Source organism: Myxine glutinosa, chromosome 7 (assembly GCF_964187855.1).
Source record: "Myxine glutinosa chromosome 7, kmMyxGlut1.1, whole genome shotgun sequence".
NCBI classification, from domain to species: Eukaryota; Metazoa; Chordata; class Myxini; order Myxiniformes; family Myxinidae; genus Myxine; species Myxine glutinosa.
This window is the reverse complement of record NC_136267.1, coordinates 159,790,836-159,814,327: the sequence shown is the minus strand read 5'-3', so window position 1 is coordinate 159,814,327 and position 23,492 is coordinate 159,790,836. Positions and strand designations below refer to the sequence as shown.

The 23,492-nt window shown below is 46.4% G+C and overlaps 1 protein-coding gene across 1 annotated transcript in view; it reads right to left on the bottom strand.

Annotated features, from left to right (window-relative positions):
- Positions 1-23,492, bottom strand: part of LOC137430902 (histone deacetylase 4-like) — a 500,554-nt gene that overhangs the window by 164,401 nt on the left and 312,661 nt on the right. The window contains exons 16-18 of the mRNA XM_078782462.1: positions 20,451-20,558; positions 15,260-15,315; positions 10,063-10,150 (exon numbers count right to left, since the gene is read on the bottom strand). Coding sequence (XP_078638588.1) covers positions 10,063-10,150; positions 15,260-15,315; positions 20,451-20,558 — 252 coding nt within the window. The remainder of the gene's footprint in view (positions 1-10,062; positions 10,151-15,259; positions 15,316-20,450; positions 20,559-23,492) is intronic.

The window sequence follows — 23,492 nt, the reverse complement described above, 5'->3', positions numbered from 1 at the left end:
ACAACCCGATCCACTCACCGACCGCCACTCCAAATTACTCATATCCCAATTTCTGAGCTAGTACCGAACACTTGGGACAGGACACCTCAAGGCAACTTACCTTGAGTGCAGGTCGTCGCAGGTTGGTCATGTCCAAGAATGTCATCCACCACGCCTAATTTCAAATTTATCCCATGGGGCCAATCAATTTCCCCAAAAATTTTCGTCCGGCCATACTGGCAAGCATGTGGATCCGCTTCCTCCCGTGACCTTTACTACACGACTACACTTGGCTACGACAGCTCCACCCCTCTACCGTGCGAGGGCTATCGGATGAGTTGAGCAGCCGAACCGCCAACATGGCCCACGAGTGTCCACAAGGGTGCGACCCACCATCCATCCTTCTGCCCCCTGTGAGGACCACGGCTCCACTAGCCCAAGCTGGCCAATGTGGTGAGCACCTGCTGCCAACTCCCCAATTCCCAAGGCCTCGGACCTGGGAGGCATGGTCACAGTGAGTGGCATCCCCCAGTCCAACCAAATCCAGCCCCCAGTGTCCAACCACATGTGACCTCGCCCAAGGTCTAGTGGACAATTGTGTTCAACAAGGAGACTCAATCCCAGGAGACATGGTTCACTCACCTCGGCCACCCATACCACCACCTTGACCTCCAGACTGCCCAACTCCATCCTTACAACCCACGGCCCAATATTGGCGCCGGCGCCACCGCAGCCAGTTGAAGGCTGTCTCCGACCAACCTATGAATTTTTTCCCAGCCTCCAACGCATTGGTCGAACACACTGGGATAAATAATGGTCTCACTGGCCCCAGTATCAACCATAATTTCACAAAATTCCCCCTCAACTTTGCATCTAACCCTCAAATTACCCGTGCCAATTTTTCCACAATTCACTATTTTCATCAAAGAAGGGCGCTTCTCCATACACTTTCTCCATACACGTTGTTGCATTTTCGCACACCAATCGACTAAAAATTTGGACACCCCGGTACTACAATCGATCCTCCCTCCGAGGAAGAGAGTTGATCGTTAAAAATTTAAATTCCAAAAGCTGAGTGCAATTTTCACTCAGCGAGTGTCGCACTCGTTCCCCCGGACACCGAGTGTCCGCCGGGTCCAAATCACATGACCTGACACCAAATGTTCCCCAGAGGGTTGAAATCCCACTCCTTGACAACAAATTGTCGCGTCCCCGGGGTTAAGACTCCTGTGTGACGGATGACCGAAATGAGCTTTAACTCTGATGCATATTTCGAACCTTGGCTGGATTGTTTTTTGGCGCACTTGGTCAAGGCTCGAAGCCTTATCTGATCAGGAACACACAGGGTTATGCCAAACCCAAAGCACAAAGAAACGAACTCGGACAGAAAGTAAAATTCAACAAATATAAATTTATTTACAGTAATGCCTGATGTTATAGCCTGGTGTTGGTGTTATAGCCTGTAATAGCCTGGTGTTGGCTTAGCGGTTAGGGTGCCGGATTGGGATCCTAGGATCCTGGGTTCGAATCCCGGTCGATCGCTGAATTAACGTCAGGCGGGTTGACTCAGCCTGTCATCCTTCCGAGGTCGGCAAATTGAGTACCAGCTTGCTGGGATGAATGATCACGGTGTGTACCCCGATTTAGAATAGGTACACCGTATCCCTGCACATCGTAAGAGCGCGTCCAAGGGTTGGCGTCAGGGAGGGCATCTGGCCATAAAAATATTGCCTCAAACAGGGAACCATGATCATCATGGGGCCCACAAGGCTAACCCCCGCTCTAGCAGGGAAAAATGGCCTTAAAACGATCATTCATTCATTCATTCATTCAATGTAAAAGACAAAGAAAGGTGAGGTAAACTAAAATTCCGAGGTTGAGGATCCTCTACTCTGACTCATATACAGACAAGAGAAAAAGATAAATAAAAAATAACTTCACTTCCTGTAGGGCTGACTCTCCACTATGGCCGAAAGTGCGTCGAGGGCAGGCTGGTCGATGCTGCTGGCGCTTGCGCGGGACGCACCCTGATAATGGCGCCAAAACCGCAGGTCAGAAAACGCCCAGGCACAAGGAGGCACTCAACCAGCCCTTCCTCGCTTCCACCGCCAAGCGCAACGTGGCCCCAGCTCCCCCGAAAGACACCATCAGTCAAACAACACCCCCTCCTCCAACATTGTAAAACCTCCACAATGCTCCGAAGGTTCTCTGCACGAGCGCACACGAGAGGAGCGACCGTCCACCAAGCAGCCAGGAACAGAAGAGAGAGAGACCAAGATGGCGAGACCAAGAGTTCCACACTGACGTCACACTCTGTCCAATCACCGAGCTCTGTTCATCACTCCATGGCATCTTAACCGGTCAAGAAGCTCGGGGCGTGGCCTCCCCGTCACGAGTCGTCGGGGGGCGGAGTCTAATCTCTGTTCGGGAATGTTCCGATGACGTTGGGGATTCCTTGCCGATCAGCAAATGCTGTTTCTGTCGGCCCGGCGGCGTTGGTTGTGAATGGCGAGTTTGTGGCATGGCGTTTTATCTTCTATAACCCTATTTGTGAACGTCTGTTTCTTTGGTTGTGCCTCATGGACAGCCAAAGGAAGTGACTTATAGAGGGAAGAAGGGGGCCATGGGGGGTAACTTTTCATGACAAAAAACATGGACGGATCAGATTTAAACTCGGGGCATGCCCAAGGGGCGTGGCTTCCTCTGACCATGCTCTTATCCTTTCTAACAAAAAGCCCACGACGCACATGTGACTTTATTTTCCGGGCAACTCCGGGTAACTCTGCTAGTTTGTAATAAAACAACAGGGAGAAATCACCGAGGGCAACTACAAACTGGGGAGTTAATCTTATAGTCCCTATATTTTTAAACACAAGCTCCATCCCTTTGTATGGAGACACGTATACATGACCTTACCCTAACGGATTCCCTACTTAGTTACATCCAGGTGGGCTTCTTCTTCTTTGGGGCATACGGAGCATTCTACTCTGCACATTTCTAACTTCCCTACGAGGTATTTCATGCCAGCCCCCCATAAAACGTTACAATAAATACAGTATATATATATATATATTTTTTTGAGGACAGAATTAAATGGATTACTGGGATGAAAGTTGGAGACAGGATAAAAAAACACATACGGGTGCCATTTATACACAACGTTGAGAGATTAGTCATCCTCATTGTTAGCACATGTGTTAACATCACTTTACTGATTAACAAATTACTCCGACTTGCTTCTTTGATGTACATCATTCGGTGAGGGTATTCGTCATAAACGATGTTCAGAGTGTTTACTGGTATTTAACTCCACAATGCTCCGAAGGCTCTCTGCACGAGCGCGCACGAGATTCCGTGTGTTTACTGATGTCGTAATGTTTGATGTGCCGGATGTAAATCGATATGTCCATTTATTGAATTGACATTTGAATACCAGGCCACCTGCAGCTGTCTGGCGGTTCGGTTGTCCGCTTGTCCGATCACATATATATATATATACATATATATATATATATTCCTCTAATATTAGGCACATCTTCTTTGACTACCTTTCGGTCATGTAACTTTTCGATTACCCCACCTCTGTCTTCTAATGTTGTAATTGTGCATGTAATGAACCTCTACTATGAGTCATAGACATTTCTTCTTTCTCTCTTCCCTTTATAAGGGGTGAGGCTGAATGGTACCAAGATTCTGCCCTGCCTTGATCATGATACTCCTCCATTTCCCTCTGTCCTCAGCCAACTCTCTCCACTCTCCAACCACCCTCACCTCATTCATATCCTTTCTCACACAATTTCTCATCAATTTCCCACTGGCCTACACAGAGCTTTGTCTTTTTGGTTAGTTTGCTGTTGGTCCACATTCTTTTCGGTTACTTGGCAATCCTGGTGCTGGTTTCGGTAACAAGGGACAGGTTGTTAATAATTGTTGAACCAAGGTATGCGAAGCTGTTGACGACCTCCAGAGTGATGTTGTTGATGTTGATGTTGAGGGAAGGTGGAGTCTCTACATCCTGGCCCATAATGTTGAGCTGCTTCACGCACCGTCCGTCCAAACTCCTTGCAGGCCCGGGAGAACCGATCTACAATCTGCTGCAAGTGAATTTTAGTTTGGGATGCCATCAGCAACCAACAACTCACGGACTCGGACTTTACGCACTTTGGTTTTGGTGTGAAGTCTTGCCAAGTTGAACAGCTTGCCGTCAGCTCTGGTATACAGATAGACACCCTCATTTGAGTCACCAAAAACGTATGATAGCAGTGGGGAGAAGAATATTCCAAAGAGAGAGAGAAAGAGTTGGCGCTGCTTTACCCTGCTGCAGATCTATAAAGCATCTGATGTTGCTCCATTGTGACTGATGGAACTGTGCATGTTCTCACAGAACAAAGAAATGACACCCATAAGTCCAGGAGGGCAGCCTATTTTTCACAGCACTTTGAAAAGTCCATCTCAGCTAACGGGATCAAAAGCTTTTGTGAGGTCTATGAAGGCAATGTGAGTGGTCTGCGCTGTTCGCGACGCTTCTCCTGTAGCTGCCGAAGTGAGAAAATCATGTCGATTGTTGATCATGTCGACTCTCTACTATGGGCTGGCTCTCCAGCATCACATCTGTCTCTGCTGGATTCTGTGGAAATTAAAGCTCTCAATATTATTGGAATATCCTGTGATGAGGCCGAAGCACATGGTCTGTTGCTTTCACATTGCAGTCAGCTCGATGGTTTCTATTTTTTTTACCAACTCTGATGCAACATTGCTCCCTCTGTTCCCTCATTCCTCCAACCCTCCCTATCTACTCCAGTATGCACACATTCTCCCAGTAACCCTCTCTTGGTTAAACGTACAAAATCCAGGCTGACTGCACACAACTCTTTTATTCTTCGCTTCTCCTGTCTATGTAACCATTTGCCATAGATTGTTCTGTGTTTTTTTTTTTTTGTTTGTTTTTTGTATACAAGATCGAGGCTCGTGAAAGAGCGAACATTAATCACACAGAAAGACAGACACATAAAACAAATAACATCGGGAGCGGTAGACAAGATGGGGAGAGAGGGGGAATGACACAAACACAACATTTGAGAGCAGGGACCGAGAGACATGGAGTCATCGAGAGATCTGTGGGAGGGAGAGGGCTTTGGGGGGAGGGGTGGGAGAGGTATAAACATATGGACACTGCCAGGACTTCCAGGAAAGAAGTTGGAATTTCAAACAAGGTGGATCTGGGGTGAATTAGTGGGGGTAGAAAAGATCAAGGTTTTGGATGGGGGAAGATAAGAGATGGTGGTGAACAGCTGTTTTAAAGACCTGGAGGGAGGAGTGGGATTGAAGGGAGTGTGGGAGTTTGTTCCAGAGGTGGGAGAAAAGAGGAATGAAAGAGTGAAGGTGAGCAGAGAGCCGATATTTCGGCAGTTTATCCATCAGAGGGTTGCTGGCAGATATTGTGCGACCTGTAGGAATATTTGGGGAACAGAGCACAGAGAGAGCTGGGGGAGCAAGGCCAGAGAGGAGTCGGTAGAAGACAGAAAGACCACCTACCTGCCTGCGGTGAGTGAGTGAAAGGCCCTCAGAGATAGCTTCATCGAGGGAGATTCCAATGATTTTGAAAGCTTTGGATTCAACAGCATGAAGCCGAGCCAGGTGTGAGGCAGGAGCTCCAGCCCATAGGGGAGAACAGTATTCCATTGAGCTGCGGATGAAAGCCTTGTATGTGGTGAGGAGCTCAGGTGTGCCGAGGAAGGACTTCGCACGACGGAGGATGCCCAGTCGGCGACTGGCTTTGGAGGCCAGCTTGGAAATGTGGTTTTCCCAAGAAAGATCATGGCAGATAGTGAGACCCAAAAGCTTGAGCGACAGAACTTCTTGGAGAGGATTGTTGAGAAAGTAGATGGGAGGGTTGTCCAGTCGATCTTTTCGGAGAGACATAGTAAGAGAGTGAGATTTGTCAGGATTGAAAGACATGTTCCACTTGTTTGACCAGTCTGTGATTTTGTCCAGGTCTTCAGAGAGTGAGGAGGCTGCAGACTGCCGATCTGAGGGAAGAGAAATGGAGCGGCAGAGAGTGGAGTCATCAGCAAAGAGATAGAGAGGATTTTCCAGAGAGTCGGAGAGATCATTGATAAAGACCAGAAAAAGCACAGGGCCCAGCACACTGCCTTGGGGAACTCCAGCCTGAACAGGAAGGGGAGATGAGAGAAATCCATTCAGGGCCACACGTTGACTACGACCAGAGAGGAAGTCCACAAGCCATGCATGGAGATTTCCATGGATACCATAGGAGGAGAGTTTGGTGAGCAGAGCTGGATGCCAGACCGTATCGAAGGCACGTGATATGTCAAGGGAGACAGCTCTGATTTCCTGTTTGGCATTGAGGACCTCCATCCATTGTTGAGACAGCAGAAGCAGCATGTCCAGAGTAGAGTGACCTGGTCTGAAACCAAATTGATGATCAGAGATCAAGACATTGGAGAAGAGGAAAGATTTCATATCCGAAGCAATGATGGATTCCATGACTTTGCTGATAATTGGGAGCAGGCTGATTGGTCTGTAGTTGCAAGGATCTGTTTTTGCACCTTTTTTGTGTAAAGCGGTAATGTTAGCTGATTTCCAGGATGCTGGCAGATGACCTTGAGCAAAAGATAGGGTGAAAAGAACAGAGAGAGGGTGAGATAGAGCGGCAGAGCAGGACTTTAGGACCCGTGTGATGATGCCGTCTGGTCCAGTTGCAGAATCAGAGTCGAGGTTTGACAAAAACTCCTCCACCTTGTCAGGAGAGAAGGACACAGAGTTCAGGAGCAGTTGGGTTCGACTGGGAAAGGTGGGAACAGAGAGAGATGGGTTTGGGACTAAGGATTAAGAGATGGGTTTGGGACTAAGGTCTTGCTCTTTCTCGGGCTTCAAGTGCTGCACCGCCATCTCTTATCACCCTATGATATTTATTAACCCCCATTAACCTTACTTGCTAGTTACCTCCGCCACCCAAGGTGGATGGAGGATATATTTTCACCCCTGTCTGTTTATCTGTCTGTTTGTCTGTTTGTTTGTCTGTTTGTTTGTCTGTTTGTTTGTCTGTTTGTTTGTCTGTTTGTGAACAAGATATCTCAAAATGTTGTGGACAGATTCGGACGAAATTTGGCAGAGATGTCGCGTATGTGATAAGGACATAATGATTCGATTTTGGTGAAGATCCGGATTCGGATCCGGCAACTCCAACTTTTTAAGAGATTCTTCACCAATGGGAGATAGGGCCAAAAACGAGACATAGCGGGTTATTTCAAAAAGTTGTGAACGGATTTGGACGAAACTTGGTGAACTGGTTGTGTGTGTGACAAGGACAAATCGTTTCGATTTTGATGAAGATCTGAAAATGGATTCGGACAAGAGAATTATTTAATATCTAAGTGATTCTTCACCATTGAGAGATCTGGCGAAAAGCGATATATAACATGATAGTTTAAAAAGTTGTGGATGAGTTGTGACTAAACTTGGTGGATGAGTTGTTTAGGTGACAAGAACAAGCCGATTAGATTTTGGTTCAGATCCTAATCCAGATCCGGCGTATCAGTGGATACAGAACATAAACTGTTCAGCCTAGCGGAGGTATGTATGCTCTCTACCGAGTGCCGTTCTAGTTTTAGTTTGTCCTCCCTCTCATGTTTTCCTGTTTGTTCATTCCCTTGATGTTTGTTGCAATGTCAGCTCTACCTTGCTCTTCCATGAGTCTCACCTCACTCCTGTAAGAAACAAAAGTTTGAATATCCAAATAATGAACCGACTAAAGTAGGGAGATTGTCTGGAAACAGTAAGAAGTTCAAAGAAGTTAAAACAAAAAAAGTCAGGAGACGACGATGGTATTCAATGACAAAGGACGGACTATAACCGAAACTAGGCCCGGACAGGCCAGGCTCGGAAATGTCAAAACGAAGGATACTGACCTTGAAATGAGATAGAAAATAATGTATAATCAGTTATGAGGTTAGTTAGGTACACAATACCGAAAATTCGGTGAAAAATGAAATGAAAAATAAAAATAAAATAAAAATGAAAAAAAAATAAATGAAAAATCGAGCTCCGTGGGGCTGGACACATGACATTGGCCTTGCCAAATATCGAAACCCCTGTCAGATTCCACCAAACCCCTCGGAGAAGATGTAGCTTGAAATCGATTACCCCCTAAAAAGACATCTTTTTCGGGCGTGACTCCGCCCACAATGGGTGCAATACGCCCACTCGAGGCAGGACACAACTAGATCATGATATCAACCTCCCACCCAAGTTTCATCAAGATCGGATGATATCATCGGGTAGTTATGCTGCGGACACATAGACACACAGAGACGCACACACGACGAATATAGTGGTCACTTGATAACCCGTGAACCAAACAGTAAAAACAAAGATCTGCAAACTTTCTCACAATGAATGGAAAACTCATCTTTGTAATGAGTCTTTCTTGTTTTGAAGAAAGACTCATCTATCTATAATTCCAGTAATCTCTGTGTGTTTGTTTGTACGTTTGTACGTTTGTTTGTTTGTCTGTGACCGCTGTTTCTCGACAACCACGGGTCCGATATACTTTAAACTTGCCAGGTATATTGCTGGGGACCCGAGGATGTGCCTTTTCAAGGTTTCATATTAATCGGACAATTACTTACCGAGCTATGTCCAAAAAACGATTCAACCAATCAGAGAGCAGCGAGCTATCGCGTGTGCCGAACGTGGCGGACACACTCTGCCTCGGATGGCACATTTGAGAGCGTATTCATTTATTTCACGTTTGCAAACTATGTTGGCGTTAAACTATGTTTTAAAACTAATAAAAACCCCGGGGGGATTGTCACTGTACTCGCAAGCCGTTCGCCGTTCGCTTTGGCGTTGCGAATGGACCAAAACATTTCATGCACCAAACCATTTCATGTAAAGCGTTCGCCGTTCGCTTTGGCGTTGCGAATGGACCAAAACATTTCATGGACCAAACCATTTCATGTAAATAGAGGGGGGGATATAATTTTAGATATAGATATAGTACGGGCATGCCCTAGTGTCTGAAAATGTCGCATCACCTTCTTTCCCACGGCGGTTAGCATACCTCCCTCAACATTAATAATTCATCATTTCTGACAACCATTCAGCTTGAAATATTATATGTTCATATGCAGTACCTTAGAATTGCTTGATTAAACATTTTGAAATCATCAGTGTCACACTCGGACTCAATGTTGCTCCCAGGTATCACAAACAACAACTTGGAGAATTGCAGTGAAATACGCGTGACCAGTAATTCGTTGGTCTGATATAAAAACGAAGTGACTGACATTTACACCAATATAAACGACATGACCCAGGTGAATAACATATATTAGCTGCAATGTCAGAATTAACATAATATATGCCCCATGGAAAAAAAAATACCCAACAGATTTAAGCTTACAATGTCAAAAATGCAGGTTCGAGATGCAATATGCTCTCGGCTGATCTATTTAAAGTGACATTTCCAATGACTTGAGACTTCATCAACCGCAATTGCACCAAAGCATCCCCGAAGTTGACAACTTCAACTGATGAGACCAAGAAAAGTTTTGCAGAATCTGCCAAATCACACTGCTTATGCTCCTTGACAGGAAGTCCCTGTGCGTTTCTGCAACAGTTTCCATGGAATAAATGCATGGCTGACAGAAAGGCAAGAATAACAAGCCAGTTTAGTAAGCGGTTTTCATTCCTGGATTACAAATGCTTAAGACGCCCACTGCATGAATTACTTTAAGTGGCCAGTGAAACATACAGCAGAGTAACTTGCCATTTTCTCAATCTCCAAGGAGTGCCTGTCGAACAAGGACCTATACTTTGGCTGTCGTCCAATGGCTCATGGCAGATCGAAGATTACAGTCCAATTCTCGGGACTGTTCTATACCGTGATGTATTTATTTTTTCTTGCATTGCTCTACCCAAACACAGAAGAAAACCTTTGAAGTTCCAGAAATAACACATATTCGACACAGGAAGCAAAATGATTGCACAGCTGCACAGCATGTGGCTAGGACTCGGTGAAGGCAAACGTTTGTCAATGTGCTGTGCTGATTTGCTTACCCAGTCCACGATCAATATTTTTTTCTGGTTCATCTTCTGCTGCAGGACTTTTGCAGCGATGGCCACAGAATTGAAGAAGCAGAAGCCCCTGTGAGTAAATGCAATTTCAAACAGGTCATTGTAATGTAAAGCATTTGTTTATACTGCACTCTTCCACTTAAAAGTAGATACACTGGGTTGAATGTATGTTGATTTCCATCTTAGATTAATCTTTTTTCGAAAGAGTCGAGGATGGCTTATGAGAGACATCAAGGCTTATGGAAGAGATTTTTCTTTATATGGAATGGGAGAGCAAGTACGAGAGGGGGGAAAAGGCAATGCAGTGCAGGGGAATAAATGAGCACGGAAATAAGAAAGGGGAGGAAACAGCCACAAACCTGAAAAAGGTCAACAAGAATGAGCGGCCCAAATAAGGGCACACAAATCAAGCACAAAAAGGTACTCAACAAGACGCATACATTTAAGTACATTACATCAACAGATCAAGAAGCTACGAGAATAAATAGAGGTTTGTGTGGCTGTAGTTATGTCGCCAATATTCACTTGTCCATTGGTCACGGCATTGACCAATTGGGTGTGCCCGTTTTTCCTTTCACTCGTCAATTGTCACGGCACTAACAACTTGCTTGTGCCCGTTTTTCCCTTTACTAGTTGATTGGTCGTGGCACTAACTAATTGGGAGTGCCCGTTTTTCCTTTCACTCGTCAATTGTCACGGCACTAACAACTTGCTTGTGCCCGTTTTTCCCTTTACTAGTTGATTGGTCGTGGCACTAACTAATTGGGAGTGCCCGTTTTTCCCTTTACTTGTTGATTGGGTGTGACCGTTTTTCCCAGCATTGTTATTCATGTTTATTGTTATCGCATCTATCTGCATTAGCAAACCACAGTCCATCTAGGTTGGTGTGGCAAATCACACTCTTTTCTCACCTGGTGGTATCTCGCCTCACACAACGGTGATTACAATATTGGTGATTACGGTGCAACGTGTTTTTCACACCCTTTCTCCACCTCATTTTACCTCACCTCGTGACTCAATGTATTTTTCTCGATCCTTCCATCTCCAACAGTGGTGATTACAATATTGGTGCTTAGAGTGCGTTGTCTTTACCATACGCTTTCCTCATGATATGGAGTATGGAGTATGATATGTTGTGACTGATAAAAATTTATTTCAAAAATGACAAAAATTGTAAAGTGCATTTCCAAGAATGTGCCGCAGCACATTATGCACTCAAGGGATTCCCACTAGTTAAGGAAATATAGGAAAATCAGGTAAAGCAGAAAGCCACGCATGTGGAATACCCACATTTCAGCGAATGATTGCAAGTTGTGTGACTTACACAGGAAGCCCCAATCCGTGACTTTACCCAAGGTACAAGCAGGCAATGGGCTACTCTTTTCCAAATATACCATTGAATCTTTTTAACCAAATAAGCACAACCTGAATGCATTTTTGTTTTCTGTATACAAGATCGAGGCTCGTGTAAGAGGTAACATTGATCACAAAAAGACAAACTGACACATAAAACATGATAAAGGGAGCGGGAGAACAAGATGGAGAGCAGGGACATCGGGAGATCTGTGGGAGGGTGAGGGCTTGGGGGAAGGAGGCATGGGAAGGGGGTGGGGTGGGAGAGGTAAAAAAAAAACCACATGGACACTGCTAGGATTTCCAGGAAAGAAGTCGATATTTCAAAAAAGTGGATCTGGGGTGAATTAATGGGGGTAGAAAAGATCAAGGTTTTGGATGGGGGAAGATAAGAGATGGTGGTGAACAGCTGTTTTAAAGACCTGGAGGGAGGAGTGCGATTGAAGAGAGTGAGAGAGTTTGTTCCAGAGGCGGGAGAAAAGAGGAATGAAAGAGTGAAGGTGAGCACAGAGTCTTGATTTTGGCAGTTTAACCATAAGAGGGTTGCTGGCAGATCTAGTGCGACCTGATGGACAGATATTCAGCTAGATAAAACAATTTTCAATCAACAAGTCCAGTCTTTATAATGAGTTTCATAAAAGTTACTCATGATGCTCAAACACAATCGTCTGCCAATCAGATGAACAAAGAATAATTTAAAAAAAGGATTCATGATTGAATTTAGCCACGTCTAGCAAGTAGATAAGCCTGTAAAGTCAAAAAAATGCAGGTATCTGTTCTACACAAATATATTTAAAACGTGAACTTTGCTTCAACAGGTGAGATTTTCATTTTCAGGCTAAGACTATGCAGCCAATGTCCGTTCATTTTTCACAAGTATGCACGTATAATTCACCAGCCGTCACGGCACGCCTTCACACTCGAGCATCTAGCTTAGAGCCTGGCGGTTATCAAAAGGAGGCCAAGGATCAAAAAAGACTTTGGCAGGCACAAATAATCGATCATGACTGCAGCTCCCTACCCTGCTACTCTCTCATGACCATCAATCTGACAGCGTCGGCCAGAACACCGTTTGAATTCACCAGTGGACAGAGAAGGGGTATTTGAATGCCGGACAGGATGCTGTTCCCTATGAGACTTAGGATTCGCTCACCTGCTCTGGAAGAATGAGCTTTTAATACAGGTTAGGCAATTACTGAAATTTATGGAGTAGACTATACGATTTACCGCTAAAAAAAAGTAACTATAAATAAATACGAGTTCCCTTACAAAGATATTTTAAATGGTGAGCATCAAGTAAGGAAGCAGCATGTACCATGTTTAAAGCTTTTGTTATGAATAGGCCGGGGTTCGAACCTCGAATTTGAGAGCAGAAACTCGAACAATTAATTACAAGTAATTGTACGTCGTGTTTCTTGTCATTAAATGCCCGACAAATATGAAATGTCCCATCAAAAAGTTTTATTTTCCCCAAAGAAAGGTCGAAGGGTGAAGGTGCAGGTTGTTATACTGAGTGGTGCAAAAGGTGTAAAAAGTGAGAAAAAATGGTAAACAAGCGTTTGTTTAAACAAGCGTTACGTCTAGGTCCCCCGTCGGTGAAGTGATGTGAGTTGACAAAGTAGAAGACGCAGAAAACATGGAAGAGTCCATAATATTTGCAAGTGGGTTGGAGACACACCCACACACCAGATTAGAAGTTAGTAGTTGGTTTATTTTTCAAGATATTCCGCTCACAAGGTTCAGACATATATGGTGGCGGCCATCCTGGATTTTGACGTGGCGACCCAATTTTCAATAGCGTTCGTCCTTATGCCTAGATACACCCACACACCAGATTAGAAGTTGATACTTCGCTTATAGTCAGGGCCCTTAGGGATATTTTGGTTCAAATTCTTCCAAAAGCATCAAATTTGGCGCAGATGTTGCCCATGCCATACTCTTTCGATTTTTGACCGGCGCCAAGGGCGGTATGATCCGGGGACCATACCGGTCCATCCCGCCATGTCACCTGACCTATGACGTCATAATTAGGATATGCATCCAATCACATGGCGTACTATAAGTGGTCAAAGTTCAAAATGAATCGATCGAAAAATGAAGGCAGGGATCCATTTTTAAAGTTTTCATAAAATCCAATATGGCCGCCAGGTCACATGACCTATGACGTCATATTTATGACATGTATACAATCGTGTATACATGAACCCGGATCATGATCGCACAAAAATTAAACACAAGGATATGGCATACAGTTCATAAAACATCAAAATCCGTACCTTTGTAATTAGACTGATGAACTGCATATGCCTGAAAATTAGGAAATAGACATGTAAATATTTCCTCTAATTGTCAAAAATAAGGTCAGAGTTCGATTACCCAACCCAGAAACATAAAATGATGAACCTCACGTAAATCTTGACAAAAAACTCAAAAACCGACAGGTTTGACTGAAAAATGACATTTACGATGACCTTGAGGGTTGACCTTGACCTCGAATCATCAAAATAACATCATAATTGGATTCCTGGATCTCGAAACCCCCTGAAAAGTGGTATCATACATGATTCCAACCCTTTTGGTTATTTAACTGATTTTCCTCTAATGGTGGCGGTGGTGGCGGCCATTTAGTATTTCGCCAATATGGGGCCCTCCGGGGGGGGGGGGGGGGGGGGGAAGGGGCGCCCGTCTTGGCGCCCGTCAAAAATCGAAAGAGTATGGCATGGGCAACATCTGGGCCAAATTTGGTGCTTTTGGAAGAATTTGAACCAAACGGCCCCAAAATATCCCTAAGGGCCCGGACTATTATTGTTCAAGATATTCCGCTCACAAGGTTCAGACATATATGGTGGCGGCCATCCTGGATTTTGACGTGGCGACCCAATTTTCAATTGCGTTCTTCCTGATGCCGAGATACACCCACACACCAGATTAGAAGTTAGTAGTTCATTTATTTTTCAAGATATTCCGCTCACAAGGGTACGCACGCATGGACGGATGGAAGCACGCACGGACGCACACACGGACGGAGGGTAAAACCATAGTGCCCCTTTCGCTCCGCGGTGCGACAGGGGACAATAAGGAGTTGGTAAGAAGGAAATGGTCCCAACATCGGAGGCATGCCAAAGTAAAGAGGTATTCCCATGATCGCCTAGGCCAATCCGAGCTGGTATGTGCCAGCTTTGCATCTATACGTAAGACACTTGAGCTTCACATGTACAATTGGGTCCCAATCTCTCATGTGTACATTTCAGGCCATTTTGTTTTGAGAAGGGCGGCTATTCGAGTGTCAGAGCTGTGTCTGTAGGATTTCCGTGAAATTAAGAATTTTCATGACGTCATAAGGTAAACAGACTGTCTGTACAGCTTTTATTCATACACTTATGGAGAAAAACATACTATTGTTAGAGACATCCATCTTGAATTACTGAGAATCTCGTTTAGATAACTTTTAGAATGGTCTTCATAGTCCTTTTCAAGGTTTAACTTTTAGTCAGTTTACTTGGAAAAAGGAGTGGATTCAGATTGTCGATAAAAACAATAAGATGCCTTGCTTCCACCTGTGTGTGTGTGTGTTAAAAATATATACATATACATCCATATAAGAATACACATATTAAAGCTTCATTTGTCATCAGTTGGTTATACCAGAAGCCATTCTAATATATGGTGACATTTTCTGATATTTTGTAAATGTGAAAGCAATTCAGGCTGTGTAAGGAAAGGCTCTGAGGCTAAACCATGAGCTACCCTCGATCACCTCTAGCCATATTGAAAAGGAACACAACACATGACGTTTGTTCCCAGATAGGAAGTGTGTAAGACTCACATTGCCGCTGACTCCTCCGCATGATGACCTGGTGGCCGGACCACTGCAAAGCCATTCTGAAATTAAGGAACATCATGCACAAAATCATCTCAGCCTCAACTACTCTTATCATCCTCATTTCTAAAGCAAAGAAGTCCTGCCACACTCTGCTCCCAGAATACCTTTAAGAAGAAAAAACGATATTGTTGTGAAAAAGGGTGTTTGTGTATTCGTGCGAGTTACCATTGTAGTAATAACTTATGAGAAATATGAAATATATACATGTTCCGTTGCAAGGAACTTAAATGCAGGAGGAGACCATTAGGCCCACAAAAGCCTGCATCAGTATTGCCAACCTATGTTGTTGTTTGTCCATGCTTAATACTTTTTAAATGCTGAGCATCAAGCAAGGAAGCAGCACGTACCATTTTTCAACACTTTGGTATGAATCAGCCAGGCTTCTAACTGCCAACCTTCCAATGTTCAAAGAGGACGCTCTACCCATTACGTAACTGAGTGTGTTGGTGTAATTCTCCCGAGTGTCTGCTCTGAGTCTGGGGGTCTGTTGGCTTAATCCTCCGAGTGTCTGCTCTGAGTCTGGGGGTCCATTGGCTCAATCCTCCGAGTGTCTGCTCTGAGTCTGGGGGTCCATTGGCTTAATCCTCCGAGTGTTTGCTCTGAGTCTGGGGGTCCATTGGCTTAATCCTCCGAGTGTTTGCTGTGAGTCTGGGGGTCCATTGGCTTAATCCTCCGAGTGTTTGCTCTGAGTCTGGGGGTCCATTGGCTCAATCCTCCGAGTGTCTGCTCTGATTCTGGGGGTCTGTTGGCTTAATCCTCCGAGTGTCTGCTCTGATTCTGGGGGTCCGTTGGCTTAATCCTCCGAGTGTCTGCTCTGAGTCTGGGGGTCCATTGGCTTAATCCTCCGAGTGTCTGCTCTGATTCTGGGGGTCTGTTGGCTTAATCCTCCGAGTGTTTGCTCTGATTCTGGGGACCCATTGGCCTAATCCTCCGAGTGTCTGCTCTGATTCTGGGGACCCATTGGCTTAATCCTCCGAGTGTCTGCTCTGATTCTGGGGGTCCATTGGCATAAATGTCCGAGTGTCTGCTTTGTGTCTGGCGGTCTATCCTTTGTTTTCACTGACGTCACAGTTTACCCATCTCACATTGCGCGGCGGCCATTTTGATACCCAAGCTAATCTGTCCGTGTGCGCTGATATTGATTTGTTGCGTTGGTTTATGGTGAATGCGGATCGCAAAAAGTCTGTTTTATAAAGTAATTTTGTTTGTTTTGTCACGTTCATGTGGAGTGTGGTGCCATCTAGTTTATATTACGTATTGTTGCCCAACAAACACAGAACATTCGGTTTAAGTTTGCCGTGGACCAGTGAACTGGTGAACACCTGGGCAGTGGGTCAACCTGCAACCAACTACCTGTAGAACAGACTTGGAGTGTACGTAAGGATACGGTAGATCCAGGCTTGAGTATGGCTAGCAGTGCGAGTGCCAACCTTGGCTACTAAGAGACGCTCCCCCCGGACGTTCTTGTTCGTTACAAAGAGAAGATTTCTGTCATTGGGTGTGACCCTTATGGTCTATCAAATGATCAATTTGAGAAGAATGTGAGCAAGTGGCCTCAGGTGACCCACATCGACGTGATCAACTACCTGTTGTTCAGCAAATCGGCCTATACCAAAGATGAGTTGAAGAAGTATAAATCCCTCGAGGCATACAGGTTGTACCAAGATGGATGGGTGCGACAAATCCTACACAAAGAACTGAATGACGTCCACTTGATTCGATCCAAGGTATTAATATATACACAAAGAATTAAGTTAAGCACCCCCCCGTTTTTTTACAACCTCGCACATTACAAGTTTGTTGTCGTCAAAACAGTGTAATATACCCATGATATTGCTATATTTTCTGGAGAAGTGATATTATGGTCACATAAAAACATAACAATCATGCCGTTTTCAATATTTTATTCTGAATAATTTAAGGTGAAATTTTTTGGGAATTTTAGGCATATTTTCACCTCAATTTAAGTATGGAGCTATAGGTCCATCACGGACAGTGTGGATGACGTTTATGTTTTCTAACGTACAGTCATTGTTCTGAGAAGACCTCTAGCGATCTTTGCGTCAATAACGTGTGTAGGACCCACGTGATCGGATGGAGCAAGGTGCTGTGACAACCATCCCCTGGCCTGCGTACAGTCCTGACCTGAACCCCCTCGAGCACGTTTGGGACATGTTGGGACGACAAATTGCGAAGATGGTCCCTCCAATAGCCAATCTGGATGAATTGGAACGTGCATTACATCGGGAATGGAACAACCTGCCACAGCAACGCATACGACGGCTTACAGGGTCTATGAGACGTAGGGTTGAGTCAGTGATCCGATCACGTGGGTCCTACACACGTTATTGACGCAAAGATCGCTAGAGGTCTTCTCAGAACAATGACTGTACGTTAGAAAACATAAACGTCATCCACACTGTCCGTGATGGACCTATAGCTCCATACTTAAATTGAGGTGAAAATATGCCTAAAATTCCCAAAAAATTTCACCTTAAATTATTCAGAATAAAATATTGAAAACGGCATGATTGTTATGTTTTTATGTGACCATAATATCACTTCTCCAGAAAATATAGCAATATCATGGGTATATTACACTGTTTTGACGACAACAAACTTGTAATGTGCGAGGTTGTAAAAAAACGGGGGGGTGCTTAACTTAATTCTTTGTGTATATTAAACAAACATGTATTTTTTAAAGCTGCTTGTGTTAATGTTATGGACCTGATTGATTAAGTGCCCTCCATTTGTTCAAAAACCACTGCAGTTTTAAGCTGTGCATGCATGTGTGCATACTTTGTAGACATGTGACGCACAGTGCGAAGTGAGTGCCGCCATGTGTGCTTTGTGCGTATGGCCATAAGTCATCACCTATATTTATCATGTAAGCAACGAATACATAGCACGTTCTTCACATGATAAAATCGAGATTCATTTTGACCGAGTTGATAAGAGTACATAACTTTAGAAAGTTTATTGGACAGTTTCAAATTCAATACTTTTATGTTCCAGGTTTCGCATTCCATGAAACATGTTCTTACTTACTGTTAACAAAATGCTCGGAGCAGACAGGTGTGCGATCCCACTGTGATTCTGTTTGGATGTCACTGCGATTGATGGCAGCCTTCCACAAACGCCGCCTCTCTTCACTTAAATTTCTTGTTTCCTCACCCTGATTCAGTAGAAGTTTGGGCGTTTTGTAAAACTTAACTCCTGGCCTAACGCCTGGCCTGTTTGAACAACGAAATATGCCGCAAATTGGCATGACTGGTCGTGAACAAAAACTATTTAATGTGAATCCGCTGACGACGTTGTTCGAGAGGGTATCAAAATGGCCGAGGTGTCCCAGGGTGCCCTGTGCGCGTGCTCCGAAGACGTCACAAGAAAACAAGCAATTTGCTTAATCCTCCGAGTGTTTGCTCTGATTCTGGGGGTCTGTTGGCTTCATCCTCCGAGTGTCTGCTCTGATTCTGGGGTCCATTGGCTTAATCCTCCGAGTGTCTGCTCTGATTCTGGGGGTCCATTGGCTTAATCCTCCGAGTGTCTGCTCTGATTCTGGGGTCCATTGGCTTAATCCTCTGAGTGTCTGCTCTGTTTCTGGGGGTCCGTTGGCTTAATCCTCCGAGTGTCTGTTCTGATTCTGGGGGTCCATTGGCTTAATCCTCCGAGTGTCTGCTCTGAGTCTGGGGGTCCGTTGGCTTAATCCTCCGAGTGTCTGCTCTGAGTCTGGGGGTCCGTTGGCTTAATCCTCCGAGTGTCTGCTCTGAGTCTGGGGGTCCATTGGCTTAATCCTCCTAATGTCTGCTCTGAGTCTGGGGGTCCGTTGGCTTAATCCTCCGAGTGTCTGTTCTGATTCTGGGGGTCTGTTGGCTCAATCCTCCGAGTGTCTGCTCTGAGTCTGGGGGTCCGTTGGCTTAATCCTCTGAGTGTCTGCTCTGAGTCTGGGTGTCCATTGGCTCAATCCTCCGAGTGTCTGCTCTGAGTCTGGGGGTCTGTTGGCTTAATCCTCCGAGTGTCTGTTCTGATTCTGGGGGTCCATTGGCGTAAATGTCCTTAATTTCTTAATAACCCTAATCCTAACAACCCTAACCCTAACACTAACCCTAACCCTAGCTCGGACCTATCCCAATAGTAATCAAACTCAGACTAAACAGCACACAGGACCAGGTTTGCTACCTCTGAGCTCTTTGGTCAAGACAATGATTTTTACACATTTACATTTATTTGGAGAATGTGTCAAACTGAATGTCTCAAAGAGCTATATCTGCTTTGTTGCCTCTCAGCCTGTGAAACGCATTAGTTTAATGGTGTCCAGCTCCTTCCCAGGTGGGGTGTGCGGAGCAGGGCAGATTCAACTGGACTTGAACCTGTGTTCTCACGTTCTGAGGCTTGCTGCTCAAAGCATTATCCGACATTAATTAATCGAAAACCTGACAGCTACAGGTGCTGCCTTTTTTCCTTTATTTCCAGGTAAATGAGAAAAAAAATAATTAATGTCGGTATCTTAAATCATCGATTTCATAGTTTATACTTCCCACGATTTCAGAATAAATACAGCACTTACTTGTTATCATGAAATGTTTTTGAAAACATTAGGTCTTGTTGACATCCCGACAAACTACTTTTGTTTTCACAACGAATTTACTCTTGAATTAAAGACTTATTGTAATTGTCGATGAGCACATCATACATTGCACATTAGCTGAGCACATTAGCTGCCAAATAAATCAGGAAATGAAATCCCAGTCAAAATCAAAAGATTCAAAAGAAAAGATCCAAAAGGAAATCAAAAGATAATTACAATAAATGTTTCATAAGTAATGGTAAACATATCGACAACAAACCGAAGTTTGTTACAACACGACAAGGGAAAGATGCAGCAATAGTGGAACTGCAATTGGACATATTCATTCAGAGTTGGAGGTTGCTGGGTTTTTCATGTGAGAATGTGAAAAACGGCTCCATAAAGAATATAACGTTTCAGAGGTGCCGGTGAGACTCTGTGGGTGGCCATGCAATGAGCCATTTTACTAGCGCAAGCCAGGTTCGGCCAAGTCGACAAACACCATCCAGGGAGAATGTTTTTGCGAATCGCTCTGTGCCCATCCTTCTTGTGCCTAACCCCATGTACCTTGAGGTCCCCGGAGGCGACCTTGCAGGCGAGTTCAGCCACGCAGCCCACCGCCATGCGTGCTGCACTGGCAGAGTGCAGCTCGTTCCAAACTGTGTCGCTGTCCACCTAAGCAAACACGAGAGGTGGACAGAAGTGGAGGTGATTGGGAGGATTGTGCGTACGCGTGAGTGTGGAGACAGGTTAATCCAGCTTGGGGGTGGATGGGGGGGAGTTATGGGGGAGGCACAGCTGGCAGCCATGTGCGATCGGGGCAAGGCAACCCTCCATGATGTAGCCACCTATATAAACAGTGGTGACGAAGCTGGACAGAAAACGGTATTCGCTAGCCTATCTTTAGCTTTCCTCTGCCTCTGCCCTCCACTCACATTAAGGAAATAAATACACTCCATTTCTTTTCAACAACAACATCAAATGCTAATAGCAAAAGTAAATGAATTGTTCGAGTTAGGTAATGCATTCTATGAGGCCTGGCTTCCTTGAAGCAAAACCCAATACATAGGTATTTTGCAAAGACAAAGGGGGAAAAATAAAAACTTTCTTTGACTGATTCCCAAGTTATGTTATCAAATGATGCTTCACAAACATCAAGGAGTATAACAGTTCTCGAAGGAGATATGGTAAACGACAACAATTGAATATCTCCACATCATATTCCCTTAATTATGTCAAACGACTACTTATTAAAGTCACTTGCTTGGCAAGACTTGTGATTTTGTTTCATAAGTCAACAGTCTCCGATGGATCCAAAACCACCACCATGGTGGGATCAGAGGGGATTTACTAAAAAGAAAAATATTATAACGGAGTTTATCGCCATTAGCAAATTGATCGTAAACAATGTAAAAGTATATCAATGTGATGTCAGAACCAAAACACTACCGCATTAAAGTACAATGGTAAATGCAAAGAATTTCGGTGGATCGTGCCTCGTTAAGATTGCCGGCTTCGGGTTTCCGGGGTCCCAGAGCGCTGCGGGACCCCAGCTGTGGAAATTGTGCTGAAGCCGACTCGCTGTTTTTCCTTAAACACACAAAGTGACACTGGCAACCTTTTCATTCGCTTCCAGATTTTATTTCATTTTTTAAAACCTTCCTTCACTGAAGAAAGAAAGGACACTTGAATTGTCTTACAAATTTGGGCTGAAGTAGTGTATATTGCTGAATGTGCTACCACCGTCTTGTTCGATTGATATCGATAACGTCATATCACACTACGAGCCACAAGAAAACTTATATCACCCACACATAACAAAATACTTGTATTTTCTCATCAATGAAATCATACATTACCTTGAAGCGCGACGCTGCGCGCGCTAATGCTTACGCAAGGAGAAAGCGGACAACGCGGTTCATAAAAGAGTCTTTATTGAAAGTACTCAAACTGCAGCACTGAGCTGCTCCGGGCTGCGCCCCCGTGTATATCTTGAGGCCACGCCTCTCTCTCGGGCGTGGCCGCCGCCCACTTGGTGCGCGGAATGATGTCACCACGCCAGTGGGCTTTCGTGTCCGCCACACGCGCCCCCCCCAGAATTCCCGCGCACCTGGAGGGCCAGTTTGCGGGGCAAACGGATGACCCGGCCGAAGCGCCCCCTGGCGATCGGCGGCGTCCGGGGTGCAGGGATGCCAGGTGGGATGCCTCTGGCTGCCCCTGGGATGGGTGCAGGACCGGGGGGCGGCGGGGCTGGGCGGTGCCGGGGGTCCGCCCGCAGGGGGGCGGCCCCGACGCGGGGGTCGGGCCACTGGAGGTGGATGGTCCACGTCGAGGTGGGCCGGCTTGAGGCGGTCTACAGAAACGCGGTCAGGAGTACCGCCGATGTCCAGGGTGAACTGCTTCGCCCCGGTCTCCAGCACGCGGAAAAGCCCGTCGTACGGGGGCCGCAGTGGTGTCCGGTGGGCATCGTGGCGGACGAAGACGTACTCCGCCGTGCGAAGCTCCGGGGCGACGTGCGTCGGTGGGTGCCCGTGGCATGCCGTTGGCACCGGGGCGAACCTCTGGGCGGTCTCTTGCAGAGCGGAGCGCTGCTGTGCCTGACCGCCATGGTGCCGTGGAGTCGGGGAGGAACTCGCCCGGCACCCGCAGCGGTTGCCCGAAGACCAACTCCGCCGCGGATGCGCGCAGGTCCTCCTTGGGCGCCATCCGGAGGCCCAGCAGGACCCAGGGGAGCCTGTCGACCCAGCCGCCGTCGGGGAGGGTGGCCCGGAGCGCGGCCTTCAATGAGCGGTGAAATCGCTCACACAGGCCATTAGCCTGGGGGTGGTAGGCCGTGGTTCGGTGCAGCCGGACCCCGAGCCCCTGCGCGACCGCCCCCCAGAGCTCCGAGGTGAACTGGGGGCCGCGGTCGGATGAGATGTCTGAGGGGGCGCCGAACCGGGCGACCCAGGTGGCGATGAAAGCCTGTGCGATGTCCGCCGTCGTCGTCGACGCCAAGGGCACGGCCTACGGCCACCGGGTGGTGCGGTCCACCATGGTGAGGACGTGGGTGAAACCCCGCGAGGGAGGCAGAGGTCCCACCAGGTCCACGTGGACGTGGTCAAACCGGCGTTCCGGCACCGTGAACGGGGCCAATGGGGCCTGGGTGTGCCTGTGCACCTTGGCGCGCTGGCACGCGAGGCACGTCCTGGCCCAGCCGCGGACGGCCTTCCGGAGGCCATGCCAGACGAACTTGTCGGCGATCAACCTTTGGGAGGCCCTCGCGCCCGGGTGGGACAGGCCGTGGATGGCGTCAAACACCTGGCGCTGCCAGCCCGCGGGCACGATGGGGCGAGGCCGCCCGAGGGAGACGTCGCACAAGAGGGCCGCGCCCGCGCCGTCGAACGGCACCTCGGTGACGGGGAGGCCCGTGACGGCGGTCCGCAAGGCCTGGACGTCGGGGTCAGCGGCCTGGTCCGCTGCCATCCGGGCATAGTCGATGCCGAGGTGGACTGCGTGGGCGACGGCCTGGGAAAGGCAATCCGCCACCGGGTTGTCCTTCCCCGCGACGTGCAGGATGTCCGTCGTGTACTCGGACACGGCCGAGAGGTGACGCTGCTGCCGGGCCGA